The following is a 22,175-nucleotide window of genomic DNA, read 5'->3' as shown; positions in this document are numbered from 1 at the left end:
CTAGCTTGTCTATTGGGACATTTTTTGATAAATCTGCCTTTTGCAGATACCAGCCGACCTCTCCCTAGTTGGCAAGCTTTAGCAAGTAACACATAGCATAACTCCCAGGGACATCCACACTTTAGCATCACAGACATTTTCAAACATCACTGAGCATCTCAGACCCTTTGTGTAATAGCACAGAACTGTTCTCATTTATTGGTGAGAAAAGTGAAGCGACAGGGAAGAAAACAAGTAAATCTGAAGCAAAGACATGGCCAGAAAATTTAATCTCGATTCCCCATTACTAGAGCACCAGAATACGCTTTTTCCCTTTCCTTTGTGCAAACAACTCCAAGCCCTCAAATTTGCGCTTTAACTTAATACTAGTTATTTTGCCATATGCCATTTAAACCACAAGGTCAAATAGGGCACAAATTCTTAAAGCATGAATTCTCATAAACAGTTTATCACTTCTTCAAAATCCACACACAGCTAATGCAATTCTTTCTGAAGACTACAACACAGCGAGAGAAAAACCTCGGCTTTTACAGGCAATGTATAAATTGATGAATGTTTCAAATTCTCTTCTTGTATATCCATCTATCCTTCTCTGTATGCCTAAATATATCTCCATCTCCTGAGAGGTATAAGGGATATAAATCTGAAATTCGACGTCAGTCATTCTTTTGGCAAGTGTAGGGGATTATTTAAATATAAATATAACTTTTCATTTGATACTGCTTCTTTTATGAAAGGAAACCCAAAAACATCCCCTTCACTGCACTGTCTTCTAATTCACATTATGGGTAATGCTAGCAAAACAAGCAGGCATTGAAAACAGCAGCGTAAGAAACTTTATAAAGAATTAGAGTCGTATCTTTGGGCATTAATTTATCTTGATCAGAAAGTGCTTATTACTGTTTGTAATAGCCAATAACTTTTTTTTCCTGCTGTATCTGATGTCTTCATACATATGTGTATACATATTTATTAAAAAAATATGTTTATGTATAGGTGTGTGCTTAATGTTTTTTATGACAAGATCAAGAAAGCAAACTTCAGTCAACATTTATCAGCTGCTCTCTGGGCAAAGCACTAATCCACTGAGGAAAGCCACAGTCCTCAAAAAGCATAGCAATAAGTTTATGTAAATCCTCAGGAAAAGAAATTGAGGAAAGAAGTGCTAGCTGTGCAATTTAATCTGAAAAACAGAAGATCTTTTGTAAATCATCTCATTAAAGGAAAATGCAACAACATAAACAAATCAAAGGGACACTCAAAAACTTTTTCAGGTTTTGGTCATTAGGTGGCACTAAAACAAAAAAAGTCGAACTTTTCTTACAAACGTTATCTTGAAATGGGAAATTTTACACTTCTGGTGGACGTTTTTGCCTTTTGTGAATGGCATAAATTTGTCATTACAATTAAAACAATTCAATAATTCTGTGTGCCAAATGTGTGAAGAAGCAGCAATATTAAAATCCAAACTTCCTCCTGAAAGAAATATTTCCTCATGTTGAACACGAGAGACCCCAGCTCCAGGAGGAAGAAAGTCCATTTTTCCATAGAGAGGAACCATATTACCGAAACAAGCATCTCCATGTCCAACAGCTTTACAAACCGTGTTTACAATACTCATAATGGAATAGTTGTGCAAGTTAACATTTCTCAACCAACCTCCTATCAAAATGTCTTTCTGCACCTCCAAAACCTGTAAAAGTGATAACACTCTTACTGAATATTGTTTAATACCTAATCTAAGTAAAAATTCCGATTTTCCCAACCATCTTTACCTGCTGCCTCCCTGTTCTTCACTCATCTCAGCTAGTTTATTAACATCTCTGATTCAACATGGCACGTTTAATCAGAATCTCCTGAAATTACACTTCTACACTAAAAAAAAAGTAAAAAACTAAAAAACACCTCTAAAACTTCTGACATTAGATGGGACCCTGCCTTAAACTGCGTATAAATTGTGTATTTTTAAACATTCAGAAATGTTTATCTTTTGGAGAAAATCATATAAACATGAACAAAGCAGTAATTCCTATACTTAAACTTGCTACAGAGACAAAACTTATACATTTAAAATACCAAGATCTTGATAGCTGAATAAATCAGAAACATCACTCTGGGAATACTGAAAATTGAGAAAAATACAGTCAGCTTGCTGAAGACTTAATCAGATACTACCGCTGCTGACTCTCAATCTGCCGAGGTTTGTTGCTATGCTACCTCTCTACCTCATGGCTAAATCAGCTTGGTGACCCAGTTGTATCTATACATATTAAATGAGCAATAGTGAAATAGATCTGATTTCATCAGGCTTTCGTCTTATAGCTAAATCCAGCTTTGCTGCTTTCTTTTCCTTTTTTTCCCTGCTGCTTTAGGCTTGGTAATAGGATTTTAGGGTTAATCCTAAGAATAACTGAATCTTGAATAAGGCCAGTTACAATCTATATTTCAGCAGTGGGAAGATATTATAAATATTTATCAGAACCCATTTAGAGAATAGGAAGAAAGCAATTTGCAAAGTTTTATTCCCATGTAGATCTCAGTGCACAGAAAATTTGAGGCAGTTCAAGCAATAGAGGTTTGTAATTTGACATGCCAAAAATAATATGTGGTGTTAAGCTTCAGCATTCATATCTTGCTATGGAATAACTGTTTTCTCCTATCCCATGACTTGCATATAGATAGTCTTCAGGAACATACTACAACCCCACATATGCACTGTAGAGAAAATACAAAAACCTTATTCTTGTACTCAGAAGAAGCACGTCTGCATTTCTTAAATTGTATTGCAAGTATAGGATGAAATATTAGGATTATATGCCAATTTATACTATTGGTATTTCCTGACATTTAAAACATATCACTTTTCTTTTCATTGTGAAATGTATATATGTGTATTATAGACCAGCGGCAGCAGCATTCAACAACAATAAAACTGTTAGATCATGAAATATCTGCTGAAAAAAAAAAAAAATTGTAGCATAATATCAGAGAGAAAGTTTGGAAAAAACACCAAATACTGGACCAAAATCTGCTCTCAGTTAGCTTTGTTAACCTTTCTAACCAATATGATTATCTGCACATAGATCAATGCAAAGCTCCCACTGTGTGCAGAAGGGTTGACGTTCAGAATATAAAGTACGATGCTGTGATGTGAAGTCCTGAGTTACAACAAAGAATATCAGCGTAGGCTGAAGGATAAATTAGCTTAGCAAGATGAACTCATTTCTGGTCATTTCATGATGCAGTGGCTAAGTTAGCATGTATTATTTACTTAAAATCATGTCTTTCTGATTTCTTCTGAAGAGTTCAGTACTGTAAACTTTAGCATCTCCCAGAGAAGGTTGGCTCATCTGAACTACTGCGCTACCGTAGTGCTGCACTCCTGTAGGCCCCACCGTATGGCACTGCGACCCAGCTACACTCTAGGAGAGAAATGTACCAGGAAGAGAATTCCTAGAAAATTATTTTGTAGACTTTTTTTATTAACACTTGACTGGGGATATCTTCATCCAGTCGAATTCAAGTTATTTAGAACATGAAACACCCTTAGCCAAAGAAATAAATCATAGAATCAGAGAATAACTCAAGTTGGAAGGGACCCATAAGGATCATCAAGTCCAACTCCCTGCTCCTCGCAGAACTACCTAAAACTAAACCATATGACTATGAGCATCACCCTGACGCTCCTTGAATTCTGACAGGCTTGGTGAGGTGACCATGTCCCTGGGGAGCCTGTTCCAGTGACCGACCACCCTCTCATGATAAACCTTTTCCTAACGTCCAATCTGAACTTCCCTGCCACAGCTTCATTCCATTTCCTTGTGTCCTATAACTGGTCACCAGGGATAAACTTTTGAGTATTAAACCGTTATCTATAAATTCACTGCCCACTGGAACAGGTTGCCCAGGGAAGTTGTGGATGCCCCATCCATGGGAGTGTTCAAGGCCAGCTGGATGGGGCTTTGAGCAGCCTGGTCTAGTGGGAGGTGTCCCTGCCCATGGCAGGGGGGTTGGAACTAGATGATCTTTAAGGTCCCTTCCAACTCAAAGCATTCTATGACTCTACAATTCTACATGTGAGGTTGCTTCTCAAGGCACCAAAAGCAAGATGAATGTTTAATTAGTGCACCAAATTACAAGATAGACATACACTTCAGCGCCAGACCACATAACTGGGGGACAGCAGGGGGCTACTCCACTTTCCCAGGGCTTGACTGAAATGTGCCTGTCACCCTTGCCGGGCAGAGCAGGGTGCCTGGCCGCGCGTGGTGCCTAGGGTTTGCAAGGAGTGAGGGTGCTGCAGCAGCACATTGCTGCCGTGTGAGATGCTGCCGTGGAGGCAAGGAAGTGTGAGACAGGAGGGAAAAGCGTGAGTCTTGAAAAGCGCGAGACTTGAGAAGTCTACGGGTATTTCATTCACTTTTTGCCTAAGGTAAGAGAGCCTTTAGATTCACACCAAACTAACATCTTGCCACACATGTCTTAAAATGTTCACCTACCAAAAAGATGACTTTTATAGAAAATATACTAAAAAAAGGGAGAGCATAGAACAAATAGTCCCCAGCCTGTCCCAAATTTTATGAACAGCCTGCATTTCCTTATTTTTTCATTAAGATGGTGAGTCATCTTTCCCCAGCAGAATCATTAAAGCCAGCCCAGCCCAGCCTCTTCAGTACTGGTAAGGAATGAGTTCATTGTTCGAGAGACCATTCACCCACCACACATTTTTAATTATACTGTCACAACTCCCCTTAATAATGGTCTCCTGCTTGGAAAACTGACTCAGAAATGCACCTTTGGTCCAGTGTCTGATGTGCCATGGAAAATTAACAGGCTCAATGATAGGTCTGACACGGAGCAGGGCTCTCTTGGGTAACACTTGTGCTTCACTAAAAATTAGGAAACTGGAAATAGCCAACAGCTTTATCAACAGTGGAACCGTGAGGTAGAGCTATCACCTCATTTTACATGCTACTAAACTACTCATTTTAAATACTACTAATATACTAGAGAGCTGGGATTTATTCTGGAAATCGCAGAAGCCCGTGCCATGTGCTGTTAGAAGTCTGACTTCCTGACATTTGACAACTATAAGAGGAGACAATAAAAATCTGTATTGCTGCCCAAAGCAATCCCTCAAAGTGGGAATGGAGGTGACTCTTCTAGTCATCTGGAATTGTCAGTTATACCGTACAGTAATAACTGTGCAGTTTCCAGCAACATCCCTGCTCCTGCCATCCTAATGTGGAAATTCAGCTTCTAATTTCCATTCCCTTTGGCTCTTCATGCACTCAAGTACTCTATTCCCTTGAATGAATACTTTATGACAGATCTAAAATGAAACAGATCTTGTTTTAAGATTTGCCCTGTTCCTTTTCCAACTCTTTCCATTTCTTTTTTCTCTCTTACACACCTTTAGAGCATTTTCCTTCCATGGCAAACTAAAGTTGCAGTTAATAACACAACAGTAAGAACTTAGTTGGCATGTTAACACAAAGAGTAACACACAAGAAAAAAAAAAAAAAAGGTGTAAAAAATCCCAAAGTGCCTGTTGTTTTTATTCCCACTGTCTCCTTTTTGTATTCTCAGCTGAGTAGAGATAGTATGATCCAGCTCATCCCGTTTCAGTGCTCTTTTAACAGGAAGCGCAGTCCAAGACACTGGGCCACGCTCTCCCTACAGCCAGTGGAGGCAGATAAGCACCTCCTGGCCAGAATTTGGCCTCAAGACAGCCAGGATGGCTTGTTTTCTGGAGGTGTTTTTCATTTCTCACAACTAACTAGGGGCTAGGCAATAATCTATAATGCAATAACCCCCCGGTTTGGACTCCGGGAGGTTGTATGTGAGACATTTCAGGGGAGGAGCATTTCAGGATTTCACAGGACCTGCTATGGAATATTTAAGGGAAGAACCAAGGTGAGGAAAGGGATGGATTTAAGTGATTTGAGGATGAACAAGTGGGGGAAAATAGAGGGGTAAGGGGAAAAATTGTTGGTCCCATGTAAATAGTCTGCTGATCGGTATGTTTTTCTGGCCACATCCTGCACCTCATCAGCCCATTCTGTCCCGCCTTCTTATCGAACTCCATTTCTACTCCTTTTCCTGGGTGAGGGACTCTCTGTTCCAGGTGTGTGTCTGTGCGTGGGTGTCTGAGTGCAGCAGCTGGAGTCAGACCATGGGTCACAGGGTCCGGCCCATGCGTCCATGGTGCAGCAGCTGGAGAGACTGGAGTGAGTGGAGTTAAGTGTCAGCAACTGGTGAGGGACTGTGGGTGACAGGGACCCATGTGTCCATGGTACCAGCACCTGGAGTGCATGCCAGGTGCTGGTCTGGAGGGTCTCCAGAGGTGAAAACCATGTGTGTGTGTGTATCTGAGGGTGAGATCATGGGGGAGGATGGGCTACTGGAACTAGGGGAGCCCCCACCAGCTCTGTGTGTGCGTGAGATGGTCTCTCCCAGCATCTGGATGGTGCTGCAGCATCAGGGGCTTGTATGTCTGGGTGGCAGCAACTGGGCAGACTGGGATCTAGGGGCAGCTGCTGGGCAGATTAAGTGTCTGAGCCCAGCTGCTGGAGGAATCCACACTATATACTTTTATACATATGTGTGTGTGTATATATATATATAAAAGTGTATACACTTTTATATATGTGTGTGTGTATATAGATATATATAAGTATATGCGTGTGCTTGAGCACAGCTCTGAGCTGTACGTGGCAACTTGGCTTTTGAAGAAGATCCCTGGTGGCAGCTGTAATTCTCAGAATGAAAAGACTTGACCCTGCACTAACATCACCACGGGTTTTGTGTTATATTGGGTTTACATACTGGCATATTATTTTAAGCCAGACATTAAAAAAAAATAAATAAATTGTAAGCAAGTACTGTAGGGAGTATAATCACCGGGACAGCAAAGCAACAATTCATTTTCACCTCTTTATCATGGACTATTCTGATAGTTTTATATAAGTATTTGCTGTTCTGTCTTATTGCACAGAAAATATTGTAGGGCTGGTTAAACTGAAGATAACAGTAAATTTTTAAGTACACTAGGGATAAGAGAAAGCTTAACTACTGAACACATCTGTTGCTAGATAGGTATGACTAAACTGTCAAGTATACACAGAAAAGAAAAAAGTCTTTGGTAAATATTCCTTATTTTCAAAGATGAAGGCTAAAATGTTCGTATTACACAAGAATGACGAAGTACTTTCCAGTCCATTACTAAGGTGGGTGATGAACAGCTACTTGGGATAAACATTTAAGCCAGCAGGACAAAAAAAACCCAACAAACAACAACCTACCAACCCATCAAAACCTTTGTGGATTCTTCATTTGAGGCTAAAAGAGGCAATGAGATAATCTGATCTGACCTCTCGCATACTGTCTCACCACCCACATATCATTGGTCTTAAAATTCCCTTGGTCGCTTCTGTAATAGACCTTAACAATTACGTTTAATGGTAGATGTTTGCTTAAAGTGCATCTTCCAGGAAAGCATTAAGTATTGATATGAAGAAAACAAGAATCTTTCTTCGTAATTTGTTGAAGCATATTAACTATTTATGTGCTATTCAAAATTATTGGGCTTCGACTAGTGATTCTTGCAGTGCTTTTATCTGACAGTTTTGAGAGTCTATGGATGCAAAAGTTTTTCCCAGAGACAGCACTTCTCAGCTATGATCAAATCAGTTATCAGCCAATTTATTTATGAACTCCTGAACAGCCAAAAAAATCAAATTCTGTGAGTTTAAGAGTATGTCTGAATTCCAGCTTCACAGGTAACTCACTCAGGACTGTGAGAAGATGCATTCAAGAGCCAAGCAATCAGCCATAAACCACTTTCGAACCTTTGAGAAGAAACCTACAATATTTTTTTGGTAAAATCTGAGACAATCCCTTCTGTGTTAAATTAGTGATGTGATACACATTTATGTAGCAGTATTCAGCCACAATAAAGGAGAGACACACATTAAAAATCTGAGTTCAAATACCCATTTGCCTTCCAGGAGAGAAACCAAACCATCAATCCAAACACTATTTAGATGGAAAGTTGTGCTTAACCTTGTCACTGAAGCTGTACAAGCATTTCTAATTCATCATGAAATCTGATGAAGACTGCAAGAAGTTTGATTCCTAGTGGTCCTTCATTTTTTTCTTTTTCTTGATAGAAATTGTGTAACTTGCTTTCCTCAGGATCAGGGTCCCAATCAACCTCATTGCAAAAGAGCAGAGTAATAGAACATCCTCCTACTCTAATCTTCCTCTCGACTTCAGCCCCTCCTGAAATCCTTTAACGGACCGTCATTGACTCCTATCTCGACTTTCTCTTTAGAGGGGAAGGAAAATGAAACTGTGATTCTGTGGGCAGACAAAAATTTCATGACGTTGTTAATACTACTGCATTTCTCGCTTCTATTCCTACTCTCATTAATCCATTAAAAGAGAAAATTCCTTCTAACTTCTTAACAATTGCTGGATTTCCATAGTTCCCAACTTTCTCTAGGTCCCTAAATTGCCTCCATTGCTATTTGCAGAGTACTCATCTTCATTACATTTGATAAACAGGACCTGCGGACATATTTCCCATACATATACTTCCATAGATATATAGCCTAGCTCTATCTGCATTTATTAGCAACACAGAATTCGAATACTAGATTTTGATCTTAACTTCTTCATACTTCATTTCAGCCCAGCACCTACGGTGCTCACCAAACACACCTGTGTGAAAATACATACACCAATTCTCTTCGTCCCTGAATAGGGAAGGTGCAAGATAATGAGTTTCCATTAAGGAATGCTAATGATTTTCCATTAAGAAACACTCCTGTGAAGATGTGTTTCTCTGTAGCTATCATTGTTCCCCTTTGTCTTGAAAACGAGCCATTCAATTTAAGAAAAACTGCAAGGTCATTATAGAATTAGATGGATTGTGGTTAAGAGAATCAGGAAGCTCAACACTAAGCTCTAAACTTGCCTTTATATTGTTTTTCTTTGACTACAAAAAAGCGGAAAAAAAAATTAAAAAAATAATATTTGTTTGCTGCCTTACTCAGCTGTGATGCTGAGGAGACTGTATGCTTAATTGGAGCTGCTGTGATTCGTTACCTGAAATGCTGCAGGATTAAATCAGTAGGAGAGATGCTTATACAGTGGGAAATTGATTCTCTGTCTTTTTTCAATTTGCCAAGTAGTAAAAAGATGGCAGGCATCTTTATATTTCCTCTTTAATATTGTCCATTATGGAGAAAGGGAAAGTAAGGACCTACGTACATTAGCAAGTCTCCTGGCACCCCCCTTCCTACAGGACGCCTTTTCGTCTCCTCCTCTAGATCCACCCATACAACTAGATCTCTAGTTGTATTTCACACTGCTGTCACTATCACGTTTTATGATTTCCTCAAATACTGATGTTATTTAAAAAAACTTATCACCACTGAACCGGGTAAAAATTCAAAAACACAGAAAGAAAATATGTCTTTGTATATTTGAGTTTATTTGAGTATGTAATTTAATTTAAGGTTCACTAAAAACTAAACTAAAAAACTAAAAAGTAATAACAGAACTTTAAAGAAAGTTCTGGAAGCTTTTGGCAGCTGAACAGTAGTACATCTAGAATCTTCCTCCCTTCAATAGAACTTCTGCCTAAGGTTTCCATCAATATCATGTTTGTTAAGTTTTTAAACAATCTTAAGAAAGTATTTCCCAGAAGGAAGGAATGTTTCCCTGTATCTAAGAGAATACAGGTACATACATAATGCAGGAAGGACCATGAAGGAGAAAGAGAAGAGTCCTTTGGAAAACTGAAAAGCTCTTTATGAAACTCCCCGCCTCCCCCCGACCCCCCATTATCATATGATAAATATTTTAATAAGGAAGGCATAAACCTTATATCAAATTGGGAGTAAGGGGGGAGGGCAACCACTGAGATGTGGGAATTACATGATAAGCTGCTATTAAAAATCAGTGGGAAAAGGGGTGTATCTTCCACATATAGCTTTTATCCTTATCAATAATTTCATAGGCTGGGCGCATAGTTTTTTCTTTGAAATCAGTTCATCCAGAAATCTCCTTTCCTCTGACTTTAGTCCATGTGCAGAACTGCACAAGAGCAGGAGATGAGCTCTCGGTTTTCCCAGAGCGTCGTTCTATTATCCCTAGTGTGCTCACAACATTTAATTTCCAGTTCCTAAACAGTAAATACTAGTTTGTATTTTTACAAAGGCTAAGTGATTTTAAACAGTCCTACAGCTCCTGACCTTTAGCATGTCTGTTGCTGTAAGGTAGGTTTTTCCTTTGTGTGGTTTTCCGCATCTCTACACATTTGAAGTTGAAATACGTTTCTCCTGCAAACTGCAGCCTACTCACAATCATAAACAAATTACACTCTCTGTGTCAACATCTGAAACCAAGTCACTAAATCATAACATGCTGGGATGGAATTGCGGCCCCTATCATCTACCACTTACTGCTATCAAAGCATATAACCGGATTAGTGGGAAAACAGCTGTATTACTCATACATTTAAGCTCCTTCAAACAGCAGGTTTTCTTTCTGAACAAAGCACAGCACTTCAGATAAGAAAAATGCAAATCCCAGAGGAAATCATGACATATTAACCCCTGGCAATCTTTACATAACTTAATAGTTCATTCAGCGTTTTTTTTTCGCTAGAAATAAATGCAAGAACTATACTAAATCAGTAGAACTAATGTATTTTAACACATCTACTTTTAAGCTTTTTGTTCCCTAGGATTTCTCCATATACCAGGCACGGTTCATTAAATCATCTTGTCACTTTCTAGAAATGATTGGCATGAGCTTAAATCCATGTCTCTCGGTTGTGGGCATGAATCATCATACTTATGGGTTTTGTGGGACAACATCTTGGCAGAGGTTAGCGGTAAAACAGCTCTCTAGTTAACTCAAAACCTCATTACTAAACACTTCATGGTTATTAAAGCTAACAAGCCGTAAAACAACTGTTGCTTTCTTAGCCAAAAGGTCCAGGGGGGAAAGAAAAAATGTAGATAACTTCCAGATATTGCTAGTGTTCATACATCCATCCGCTAATATTGTATTAACCGAAAATTTTCACCTAGCTTTTTGGGCTTTTTAATTAGCCAATGATGTCTAATACCAGGAAGATCAAGAGAAAATGTCCTTAAGCAATAGCATGAAACATATTGAATAAATCTACATTTCTTTCACCTAGAACAAAGTGTTTAAGTTGATATTTTGGGGTTTGGAGTTAATAAGAATATATTAACAACCTCCTTTCAGGTAGCTGTAGAGAGCGATAAGGTCTCCCCTCAGCCTCCTTTTCTCCAGGCTGAACAACCCCAGCTCCCTCAGCTGCTCCTCATGAGACTTGTACTCCAGACCCCTCAGCAGCTTCTTTGCCCTTCTCTGGACACGCTCCAGAACCTCAATATCTTTCTTGTAGTGAGGGGCTCAAAACAGTAGTGAACACAGTACTCAAGGTGAGGCCTCACCAGTGCCGAGTTCAGGGGGACAGTCACTTCCCTAGTCCTGCTGGTCACGCTATTCCTGATACAAGCCAGGATGCTGTTGGCCTTCTTGGCCACCTGGACACTCTGCTGGCTCATATTCAGCCAGCAGTCAACCAACACCCCCAGGTCCTTTTCTGGCAGGCAGCTCTCCAGCCACTCCTCCCCAAGCCTGTAGCGCTCCATGGGGTTGTTGTGACCCAAGTGCAGGACCCAGCACTTGGCCTTGCTGAACCTCATACCATTGGCCCATAGATCCAGCCTGTCCAGATCCCTCTGTAGAGCGTTCCTACCCTCAAGCAGATCAACACTCCCACCCAACTTGGTGTTTTCTGCAAAATTACCGAGGGTGCACTTGATCCCCTTGTCCAGATCATTGATAAAGATACTAAAGAAAACTGGCCCCAGTATTGAGCCCTAGAGAACACCACTTGTGACTGGATGATCTTTTGTGTATCACCATATCTCTAGATGATCCTCATATCATTTAGAAAAAAGAAAAATGAGATTATTTTAAAATTAGACAAGACCTAATGAACCATCTGACTTTTAACACAGTACATAAACCTAATAAATCATCAAGCTTTTCACCAGAGGTATGCAAGGAAGAATAAGTGGGAAAAACCTAAGCAGTAAAATGAAGAATTTAATATTTGAATTGAATAAAGATATATAAAATTGATATATACATATAAAAATAAATAAAGATGAGATCTCAGACCTTCTATGAAATCCTCCTAAATGAAAGTCGTATGCAATTTTCAAAGATCTAACTGGATGATCATAACAATGACTGTTCTAATGTATTATGTTTTACTTTTAGTGTCAAGGTGTCTACATCAAACATAAACATAAAGCAACATACATGAAAACAGTACAGCAACTAATACCAACTTTGCAGTGGATAAATCCTTCATAAAAGTTAAGCCTGTGTATATGCTTTTGTGAATAATCTTAAGAACAAATAACAGAGGGTGACAATATACCGCCTTCTTAAGCAGTGTCACCTCTGGTTTGAGGCTTTGGTTGGACTGTAGGAAAACCGAGCAAACTTAAAAAAAAAAAAAAAAAAAGGGAAAAAACATTAAAAAAAAGACCAAACTTCTGAGTTCACTTCTGTGGCTTAAAGAATGCCTTGAAGTAGTAGTACAACCATTTCTTTCCTATTTTTAGCATACGATTCCTTTTCTGTTAGAGAAATAAGAAGTCAGAACGCAATGTCTCCCACAATTCCAATATGCAAGTCATCTGAACACAGGAAAACATAGGTTATACAAAAGTAATTACAATACTGAAAGGATCGAATACAGACTTTCAAATTAGAAGTGTACAACACCGAATAGCACTTTCTACAAGATGTAGAGATGCCATGTTCTGTTATGTACATTTCTGTGAGCGTTGCCTTCCTCTGAGGATGAATGCAGCATGACCAAAAAATCCTCTTAGGTTCTGCAGTCATATATCTGATGTATGCCTCTAAAATTCATTCAAAGAAGAAAGGTCCATACATGTTGTAAATTACAAACTACTGGAAAAATCTGCTGTAGAAAATATGCAAAGATTTCTAGTCCTTTTTTGACAGAAATCCCAACCTTGGGGCCTCAGGAGAATAACACTGAACCTTAGCTAATAAAATACCTTAAGGCTAAGGAAGGCTTACACTAAGATACACTGTTTCTGGTCAACTGGGAGCAAATGAAGGAAAGAGTTTGGAAAGCTGTGTAAGTCAGCAGATAGTGGGGGTCCTTACTCTCCAACAGTGAAAGCTGGCACAGCTCCACTGAACGGAGTAATCAATTTCCAGCAGTTTAGGATTACAATCTTCTTTTTTTTTTAAACCGGTGAACCTAATGACGAGATTTCAGCTCTCTAATGTCATTACAGAAAAGCTTATTTCCTTTAATAATAATAATAAAAACATTAGTTTCTTTTTTTCATTGCAATTTAGACTAAAGAAAATGCTCTAATCCACTCTTAAAAACTTTAACAAAGGAAATGCCATCGTGAAGAAAAGCTGCTCTCTTCTACTTGGAGAGAGGTCTAGTTAGACTGACAGCAAACGATGAAGCAATAAGCGGTATTCAAAGAGATTTCTGATAGTGATATTTCAGGTCTTTCTCCCAGCAGGCTGGCTACAACACATCTGAAGAAGTTGAAAATTGTCTCCAAAATCATTCCAGTTACTCACCACACAAGCTGTCTCTTGTCATTAAGAGTATGTCAATGTTCCCATCCTAAATCCTTAGAATCAAAGCTCAACAGTTCAACAGCTTAATAAAAAACAAAAAAGCCTTGCTCAAGCGTAGAGCATGACATCCAAGGTATCAGCCTGAAAATGGAAAGTGGTCCATACCGCCTTCCCCCTCCCCCAATCTATTTTATTTTGCCTTCAGCTCTCTTGAAAACCAGGAATTTGCACTTTAAATTCCAGGCAAGTATTAGATTAAAATGCCATGAAACACCCCACCCACCCACACCCCCCCCCCCGCCAACTATTTTAAAGATATGTTTAAAAACTCTATTATATAGAAATGAAAGTTTTAAATCTGGTAGTCAAGTTTGAAGTGTAGTAACTATAGGTAGTACTAAAAGTTTTAGATCATGTCCTGAAAGATCTCAGCTGCTGAAAAGTGAGCATCACCTTCGTTTGAAAACCCTTACAATCCTACCTTCTTCCTAACAATCCTCTGACCTGCACATCGCATATGTTGTCTCTGTATGCATAAATTATATGCATTTTAAGTTCCTTCATAGGTTGTTCCCTCTGTTGTATTATTTATTATGGGAAAAAATTGCTTTGCTACCCATGAAGTTGCTAATGTAGAGCTTTAAAGCAACACCTCTGCAGCAGGTCAGACGTACGGCTGTACATCTTCTGTCATCAGGCATCAATTAACACGAGCAACCCAAATGTCTGCTGTGTGGAAAAAGGAACTTCCCCCTACCTCCTCTGTATCATTTTATCTCATACCACAAGGTAAAACCTCTGAACCACCAATCATTTCAAGAGAATTTGCCAGTCAAATAGAAGATGCGTTACACAATCCAGAAAAATATATTGAAAAGGAGAATTCTGCTACACAGAATGTTGTTTAAATGACTTTTGCCCTTCACTCAAATGTATAGAGAGCAACAAATCTAGGACTTTCATTATACTTTACGAGAAAACAGTAAGCTGAATGTATTATTTCACAATATATTTTAAGTCTCTTCACAGCTTAACATTCAAGTATCTCATATCTGGCATTAAAAATAGTTTACTTATGGTTTTGTTAACAATACAAATTTTGAGGAAAGAACAGATACTCACTGAAACTACATTCACGAAGTCATCGTCAGACAAGGTCTCTAACATCTCAATGACTGAGGTGCGGATCAGCTTCAATGTCAATCCACTGACACTCCCACTCCTATCAGAAATCCACAAGATGATAGAAGAGTTGAATTTAACAAATTTAATTTAAAACGTACAAAGAAAATACAGCGCACCAGCCAGCACCCTCATGAACTTTCACATTAAAATTGTCAATAATTCTCCTGAATTCTCCAACTCATCATTAGTGTTATTACATTATCATAATAAACATTATCATAATAAACAATTAAGTCCAAAACTGGCATTCAAAGCTCCAGACTTGTGGCTCAGATGAAGTCATAATGGTACATCATTTCCTCATTTTCACTTCAAGAAATCCAAGAGAGTTTACCACCTTCAGCCAATGAATTACGTAAACATTTTATACTCTTATACACAGATTTACAGCTTTAGATTTTCAGATACTCAAATGACAGCTTGTTTGAATCAAGGCAAAACCTAAGCTGAAGTGAAGAAATAACAAATGTTGATAAAGCTCACTGCTGGTATGAAACCGCGTCACCACATTTAAAAGCATTAAATGCAAATTCTCTTAAGGAGAATTTTTTCAGCTTAAAGCAATCTGTTTGACACATCAGGTTCAATGCTTCCTTCAGTCCCTCAACATTAGCTAAACAAATAAAGCCTTGCCAAGGCAAAGAGAGCGTTTTCATTAATTTCTTTCCTCACTTTCTATTAAAGTTTTATAGTAACCAAACTTGGCAGTTTTTAAATATCTATGGTAAAACATGCAAAGTCTGCATACATTCTCATTTTCAGGCTCGTGAAATCATGATTAAATCTACTGTAATGTTTGTATTTTACATCAAATCTTGGCAGGCACATGAGAAATGTTCGATTGTTTACTTCAGTAATTATAAGCTGAAAGCAGAATATTAAAGTGATTAAAAAACACTTCCTTATGCCCAGTTTAAATAACTTTCAGGTTTGGTTCATGTTTTTTGGAACTATTTTTTCCTGTGTATTTATTTTGGTCATATCAAGATTTTTGATCATTCCATATAAGGATTTCTTAATCCTTTCCCTTTCTCAGCATACAGATTTCTTCAATACATCTAAGTACTTTTGTCCCTCTAATGTCAATATCCAGATATTAAACACTTACGCATCAACTAAAATAAGCATGTCTTTGGGAGAAGCAGCTCCTTGGATATACCTGAAATAAATAAATGGTATGAATGACACAAATCTCAAAACATGATTGTTGCATGTGATGGAAGACACTCTGTGATAAATCTGGCTGAACCAAAAAATTCCTCCTGTTTTAGATAGTAGAAAATCAAGCGCTATCATGTTCTCTCTTGCTGTGTCTCCTAAGTGAACCAAACTCCAAACTGCATTAGGAAAGCCTGAAAGTAGGATACACTGATCAAAAATCACTATTTTCAGATGTTGATAACGGAAAAACATGGATGCTATTTCAGAGCTGAAGATCTTGATTGCAGATAAATTATTACATCAGGCCAGCTTAGGGAAAAATACCTTGTTCTTTGAAAGAATATATTTCAACTAGTATGAATTCAAGTATCAATATGCATTATGCCTTGAGATGCTTAGGGAAAAAAAATCTTGAGAAACAATCCTACTGTTCTCAGCCTTATACCAATCTAGGGATTTTTTTTTCTGGTCTAAACCACTTAGACATATTTGTAAACACTTGCAAAAGTCTGTAAGAATGCCTCTGAATTACATTTGATTTTGGCACAAAACCCAAATTTTTTTTATTTGCTTTATTCCTATTTGATAGTTATCCTCCTACAAAAAGGTCCATGTAATGCAAAAGTAAGACACACTATAGTGCATATTCCGTAACAAACAGCATGATTTGAATTTTTTTATTCAGAAGAAGTAAAAGATTTTATAAGAAGAAAATAACAATATCTAAAAGTAAGGACTATTAGACATAAATAATAAGGAAAATTTGCCTGGAGTAAGATATATATGTACGTCAGTCCTTTAAAGAAAGCATAGCTTACCACGGTCTTCTTCGAACATCATACAGATCTATTTTATTTGGAGTTCGACTTTTATCTACCCACGGGGAAGCTAAAAAGGGAAAAAAAAAAAAACAAAACCTTTATCTTAAGTATTTTAAATGCAACAGTATAATGAATCAATATCACAGACTTTGCACAATATAAATATCAACTTTTGGTATCAATAAATATATCTGTATTTGTGTAATCTGTTTTTGAAATACATATAGAATCATAGAATCATAGAATTGCTGAGGTTGGAAGGGGCCTTTAAGACCATCAAGTCCAACCATTAACCTACCCTGACAAAAGCCACTTCTAAACCATGTCCCTAAGTGCCCCATCTACCCTTTTTTTAAACACCTCCAGGGATGGTGAATCCACCACCTCCCTGGGCAGCCTATTCCAATGTTTAATAACCCTTTCAGTGAAAAAATGTTTCCTAATATCCAATCTAAACCTCCCCTGACATAACTTGAACCCATTTCTTCTTGTCCTATCACTTGTCACCGGGGAGAAGAGGTCATCCCTCTACAGCCTCCTTTCAGGTAGTTGTAGAGGGTGATGAGGTCTCCCCTCAGCCTCCTCTTCTCCAGGCTAAACAACCCCAGCTCCCTCAGTCGTTCTTCATAAGGTTTGTCCTCCAGACCCCTCACCAGCTTTGTAGCCCTTCTCTGGACACGCTCCAACACCTCAATGTCCTTCTTGTAGTGAGGGGCTTGAGTGTATGATATATAGGAGTATATATATATATAAGAGATATCTCTTATATATACTCCTATGTATAAGAGCACATAGTATAATACAATAAAACTATATATATATAAAGACCTTAAAAGATCAAAATGTGTTGAAGAGATAGTCACTGACTATAATTGACTACTGACTTAAACAGAACCAGAATTTCAACCAAACTACTTCAGAATATGAAAAAACTTTGTTTTTTACAAGAAAGTACTTAATTTTGAAAACATTCATGAGTTAATTAATATTGTATACAATGGCACTGTGCTGATCTAAAGCTCAGCTACACGTCTAAAAAATTATTCACTGACATGAAAGTATCGTATTTTCTGAAAATAAAATGAGATGGAAATATTCATGCTTTTGTGAAGAAAATGCTAAGATTAATAACCTTTTGCAAGCATTTAATCTAAGCTTTACCATCATTTTAAACAAGGGTAGGCATCTTTTCCTCACTGAAAAACAAAATGAGCCTTTCAAAACCATTTGACAGCTTAACAAACACAAATAAAAATGTGAAAAGTTACATGCAATGAAATAATGTTCTGCAATTTGCTCTCTCGCTGTGTGCCAATAGCATTGAGAGCAGTGTTTCCTGACTTTAATCATTTTTCTGTCTAGGAAATAAAGAAAGATATAGGCAGCTCCAGGATTTTTCCTGGAAAAGCATTCATCTAAGACAAATGGGAAGAACTATAGTATCTCTATCCATGAATATAAAAGAAGCCTATTTCTGATATTACTGAATAAACCCTTTCCTAAGTGACCATAACCTGAGTTTGCACATCAGTTACTAGAACATTTAAACACAACATAACCCACGGGACATTTATCAGTCGCACAAAACATTGCATATTGTTGCACACCAGAAGAACCTCAAACTCTACACCAGGATTGTCTATCACCTGACAGGTCCTTTGTGATCTGAAGGGATAAGGGGCATTGAAATTTCCAGAAATGAGAAAACAGAATTTTTGAGACTGGTATATGTCAAATTTGTAACTTAATTATCATTACTTTGGGATGGATGGGTTAAATTCACCAGTATTTTACGAGCCTGAAGCCATCTGAAGCCATGGTTAGCACATGTTTGATCACAGACTTTTTGTGTCCATCCAGACTAACCCATCCATTAGAATTCCATCTGAAACTCCATCCTTGAAATACATTCCGTGAGACTCGCAAAATCTATATCCAATGTACTCATTTCAGTTTGTATTATGAGTACTTTAGGTAAAATAGAAAATATAAATAATCAAGGTACTGACCAACACTGCTATATCTTTGCCCAAACTTTCAGTCTTTCCACTAACATCCAATAAAAAGCCTATGCCCTATCAAATCCGGTGCTCTTAATCAACCCATATCTTGGACAGTCTTCATAAATAGAGAATTATCTGAATGTATGCATATATATTTATTTCAAAACAACAGATAAAATATAATTTACACTGCTGGTGTGACAATAACTCTTAGCAATCTCCAGTAAGAAGTGAAATAAAACTTTTTTTAAGGTTTTTTTTTCATATAAAAGATAAGTTCAGCTCCTTAACTGCATTCTCCAAAGCAACCAGATGGTGATTCAAAGCAAGTTCGAACACAGGAGCTGAAGAGTGCTTCTAACATCATTGTATGCTCCTATAACAGCAGATACTGACATAAGTATTAATTTAAAATAGAATCAATTTTCTAAAGGCTCACGAAATAACAGACTAGCTCCTTAGCTAACATAAACTATCTACTGAAAACTATCACTTGAATATTTAGCTACAATTTATCTGATACCATAACCTTCAAGACGATAGTGTAACTTCCTATTTTGAACTGAAATCTAACTTTTCTAAATTCTGAACTAAAATTTACAGAAATATGGGTTAAGATTCCATTTTGTCTGTGTAACAAAACACAATACAAGAAATAATACAGCTACATTTTTCTGCAAAATCTGAGAGCTACAAATCTATGTTGACGTGATACCACCTGACAAGTCAGCACGTAATTTCCTCAAGATCAACACTAGTTGCCTAGACAGAGCACACTTCAGAATCGCGTCCTTTAGATCAAATATAGTGTGGCAAATCTTCTGGAAATATGAAGTGGGAAAATTAATACTAACCTAAACCTGTGAGGAAACACCAAAGAATAAAATTTGAAATGCCTGAAACTTTCCTAATATTTCCCAAACCACCAAAGGTTCTGTATAACAAAAGCTGAGTTGTTGATTTTTTTTTAACTGGAATACAAGCCAGAACAATGGGGTTTTTTACCTTTTTTTTTCCCCTTTCTTTCTCTTTATGGAAAGAATGCTCAAAACTTCTGATTGAAGCAGCATAAAATAAAGAACAAATCTTTCTAAATCACTCTTCAAAGGAGGTCCTTCCATTAAGCAACTAAACCTTGCATTCAGTTCTACTACAGTTTTTCAGTAATTTCCTGGATCACAACAAAGTTCAAACTGACCTTTTCCGGCTACATCTACATTAGTAAGTTAAAAAGCCCAACGGAAAGGAAGACGTTCACCAGAACTAGAATATGAACTATTACAATGGTCCAGTTATACCTTTAGCCCACAAAAGACACTGTGAATAAACCACTCAGCACATTACTTACAGCCTATCTGATCCTTTTGGAGATTACTGTGAATGGGAACACTTACAGTTTTTCGTTTTGGGAGACAGACTGAGTAGTGAACGCAACAATGAAATTCTACTTTCCTTGCACTAGCTTGGCCCTTTCAGCATGCATGGGCCTGGAAAGATTGTCAGCAGCTTCAGAGAGATCTGGAGGTCTTTAAAAATTATTTCTCATCATGCTGTTAAACCAGTATTTTGTGTGCCACAAGTCAGTAAGTTTCTTTTTCCTAATTAATATATTCCTTTCTCTTGAGACAAGCATAACAAGCACCTACATGCTTAAGTTTCCACGTGAGGAAATTTTTCCGGATATGTGCTGTGACTGCAAAATTATTCATTAGATATTAATAGGTGCTGGATCATACAAACACTAATTAAGAAATATAACGTTTACTGAGAAAACTACTTCTATTGATCTTTATGATGTTTTCTCCAGCAGTTTACATACTCTACTAGTAAGTCTCTGCATGGCTAAACATAAATAAAGACTCCAACCTTAGTATCAAAAATTTCATTCACACCAAGGAAGCGCTGAATTCCCTCTCCAACCTCAAGAATTAACATGACTAAATTACTCATTCATCCTGAACTCTCACTGGATTAACACTTTTAATTTTAGATGGCTTTGCACGGTCTCAAATCTATTCACTGGTTTTGGTAACGTTCTGAGTATTTAAGGACCTTATTGAAATTGCTGTTACTAGGAAACTGAAATTCCCTTAGGACTTCTGACCTCCAATGATCTAATTTTAATTTACCCTGATTCCAACTTTTAAAAAATCATTTTTTAAAAGATGATAAATGCTTTCTATGCAAAAATAAGTAATTATGTGTTTATAATTATGCAGGAAATAATTCGGAGGGATGGAGACCACTGAAAAAGACATGCATTGCCTTGATCCATATACAGAACACACTATAAAGCCGTTTGAGGAAACTGGCTTACGCCTTACTGACAAAGCCGGTATATGGGCTAAGATGAAATGAAATACACAAAAAGATGATCATGTGTTTTCTTAAAAAACTAAAATTGAAGATCAAGGATTTTGAGATTGAGTTTTATTTATATAACTTATCATTTAAAACATGCATTTAAATCAGATGCCTTGGAACCTAGATCACCCAACATCTTGAAGAAGTCAGCCTCACCGTGTTTCATTGTTGCATACTAATATCTTTAAACTATGTCAACACTACACACTTCTCTGTTGCATACATTAGGCTTTAGTCATGTTCTCCTTTGATGATTTTCTTGTCTGGCATATGGTTAGATTTGATATTTCATAAATTATTCATTGGATTTGATATCCCTCCCACTTCTGCTGTTTGCATTATGGAGATACAGGCCTGGCTAGGTTTCAAGCAAGAGTAGGGCATGCTCTTTTGTTATTTCTGCACATGTAGAGCGGAAATCCTCAGTTTTGTTGATTACATGCAGAACCAATTCATGCAGTAGAGAGGCTATCACACAGTAAAGGTTAAATGAAAGTATTCCTCAGGAAAAGGAGAACTTGGCTACACCTGTCCATTTTTAATTCATGAGATGATTCCAGAGGCATAGGTGAGTGTCATGGGGGAGGCCTTCCTGGAAGTCCTGCTGAATGAGACTTCAGTTACGTCTGCCCCGCTCTACTGGTGAGGTACGTGTGTGCATGGAACAGAGAGGCACGGATGAATTATTAAAAGCTTTACATCCCTCTAACACATCTGGGGAAAGAGGCTAAAAGCTGATAGTAAAACAGGTAACAAATGCCAATTATCAAATCCCAGACAGCATCGTCTTATTCTGACTCAAACTTCATTACCTTCCCATCTCAGAGGGTTAACATTTACTGGGTTAGGCAAACAAGTATTTGTTAAAGTTGATTTTTATCTTGATGTCCCTCAAGAAAACATTCATGTGGATATTCAAAACATCCATAAATACAGGCTA

At 37.6% G+C, this 22,175-nt stretch overlaps 1 protein-coding gene across 7 annotated transcripts in view; it reads right to left on the bottom strand.

Annotated features, from left to right (window-relative positions):
* Window positions 1-22,175, bottom strand: part of CACNA2D1 (calcium voltage-gated channel auxiliary subunit alpha2delta 1) — a 426,351-nt gene that overhangs the window by 91,294 nt on the left and 312,882 nt on the right. For all 7 annotated transcript variants that reach the window (XM_074592546.1, XM_074568628.1, XM_074572617.1 and 4 more), the window contains exons 8-10: window positions 16,866-16,935; window positions 15,995-16,045; window positions 14,824-14,923 (exon numbers count right to left, since the gene is read on the bottom strand). In XM_074592546.1, the coding sequence (XP_074448647.1) occupies window positions 14,824-14,923; window positions 15,995-16,045; window positions 16,866-16,935 (221 nt within the window). The remainder of the gene's footprint in view (window positions 1-14,823; window positions 14,924-15,994; window positions 16,046-16,865; window positions 16,936-22,175) is intronic.

This window comes from Larus michahellis, chromosome 1 (assembly GCF_964199755.1).
Source record: "Larus michahellis chromosome 1, bLarMic1.1, whole genome shotgun sequence".
NCBI lineage: Eukaryota > Metazoa > Chordata > Aves > Charadriiformes > Laridae > Larus > Larus michahellis.
Note: the sequence above shows the minus strand (reverse complement) of the source record. Positions and strands in the feature narration are given on the sequence as shown.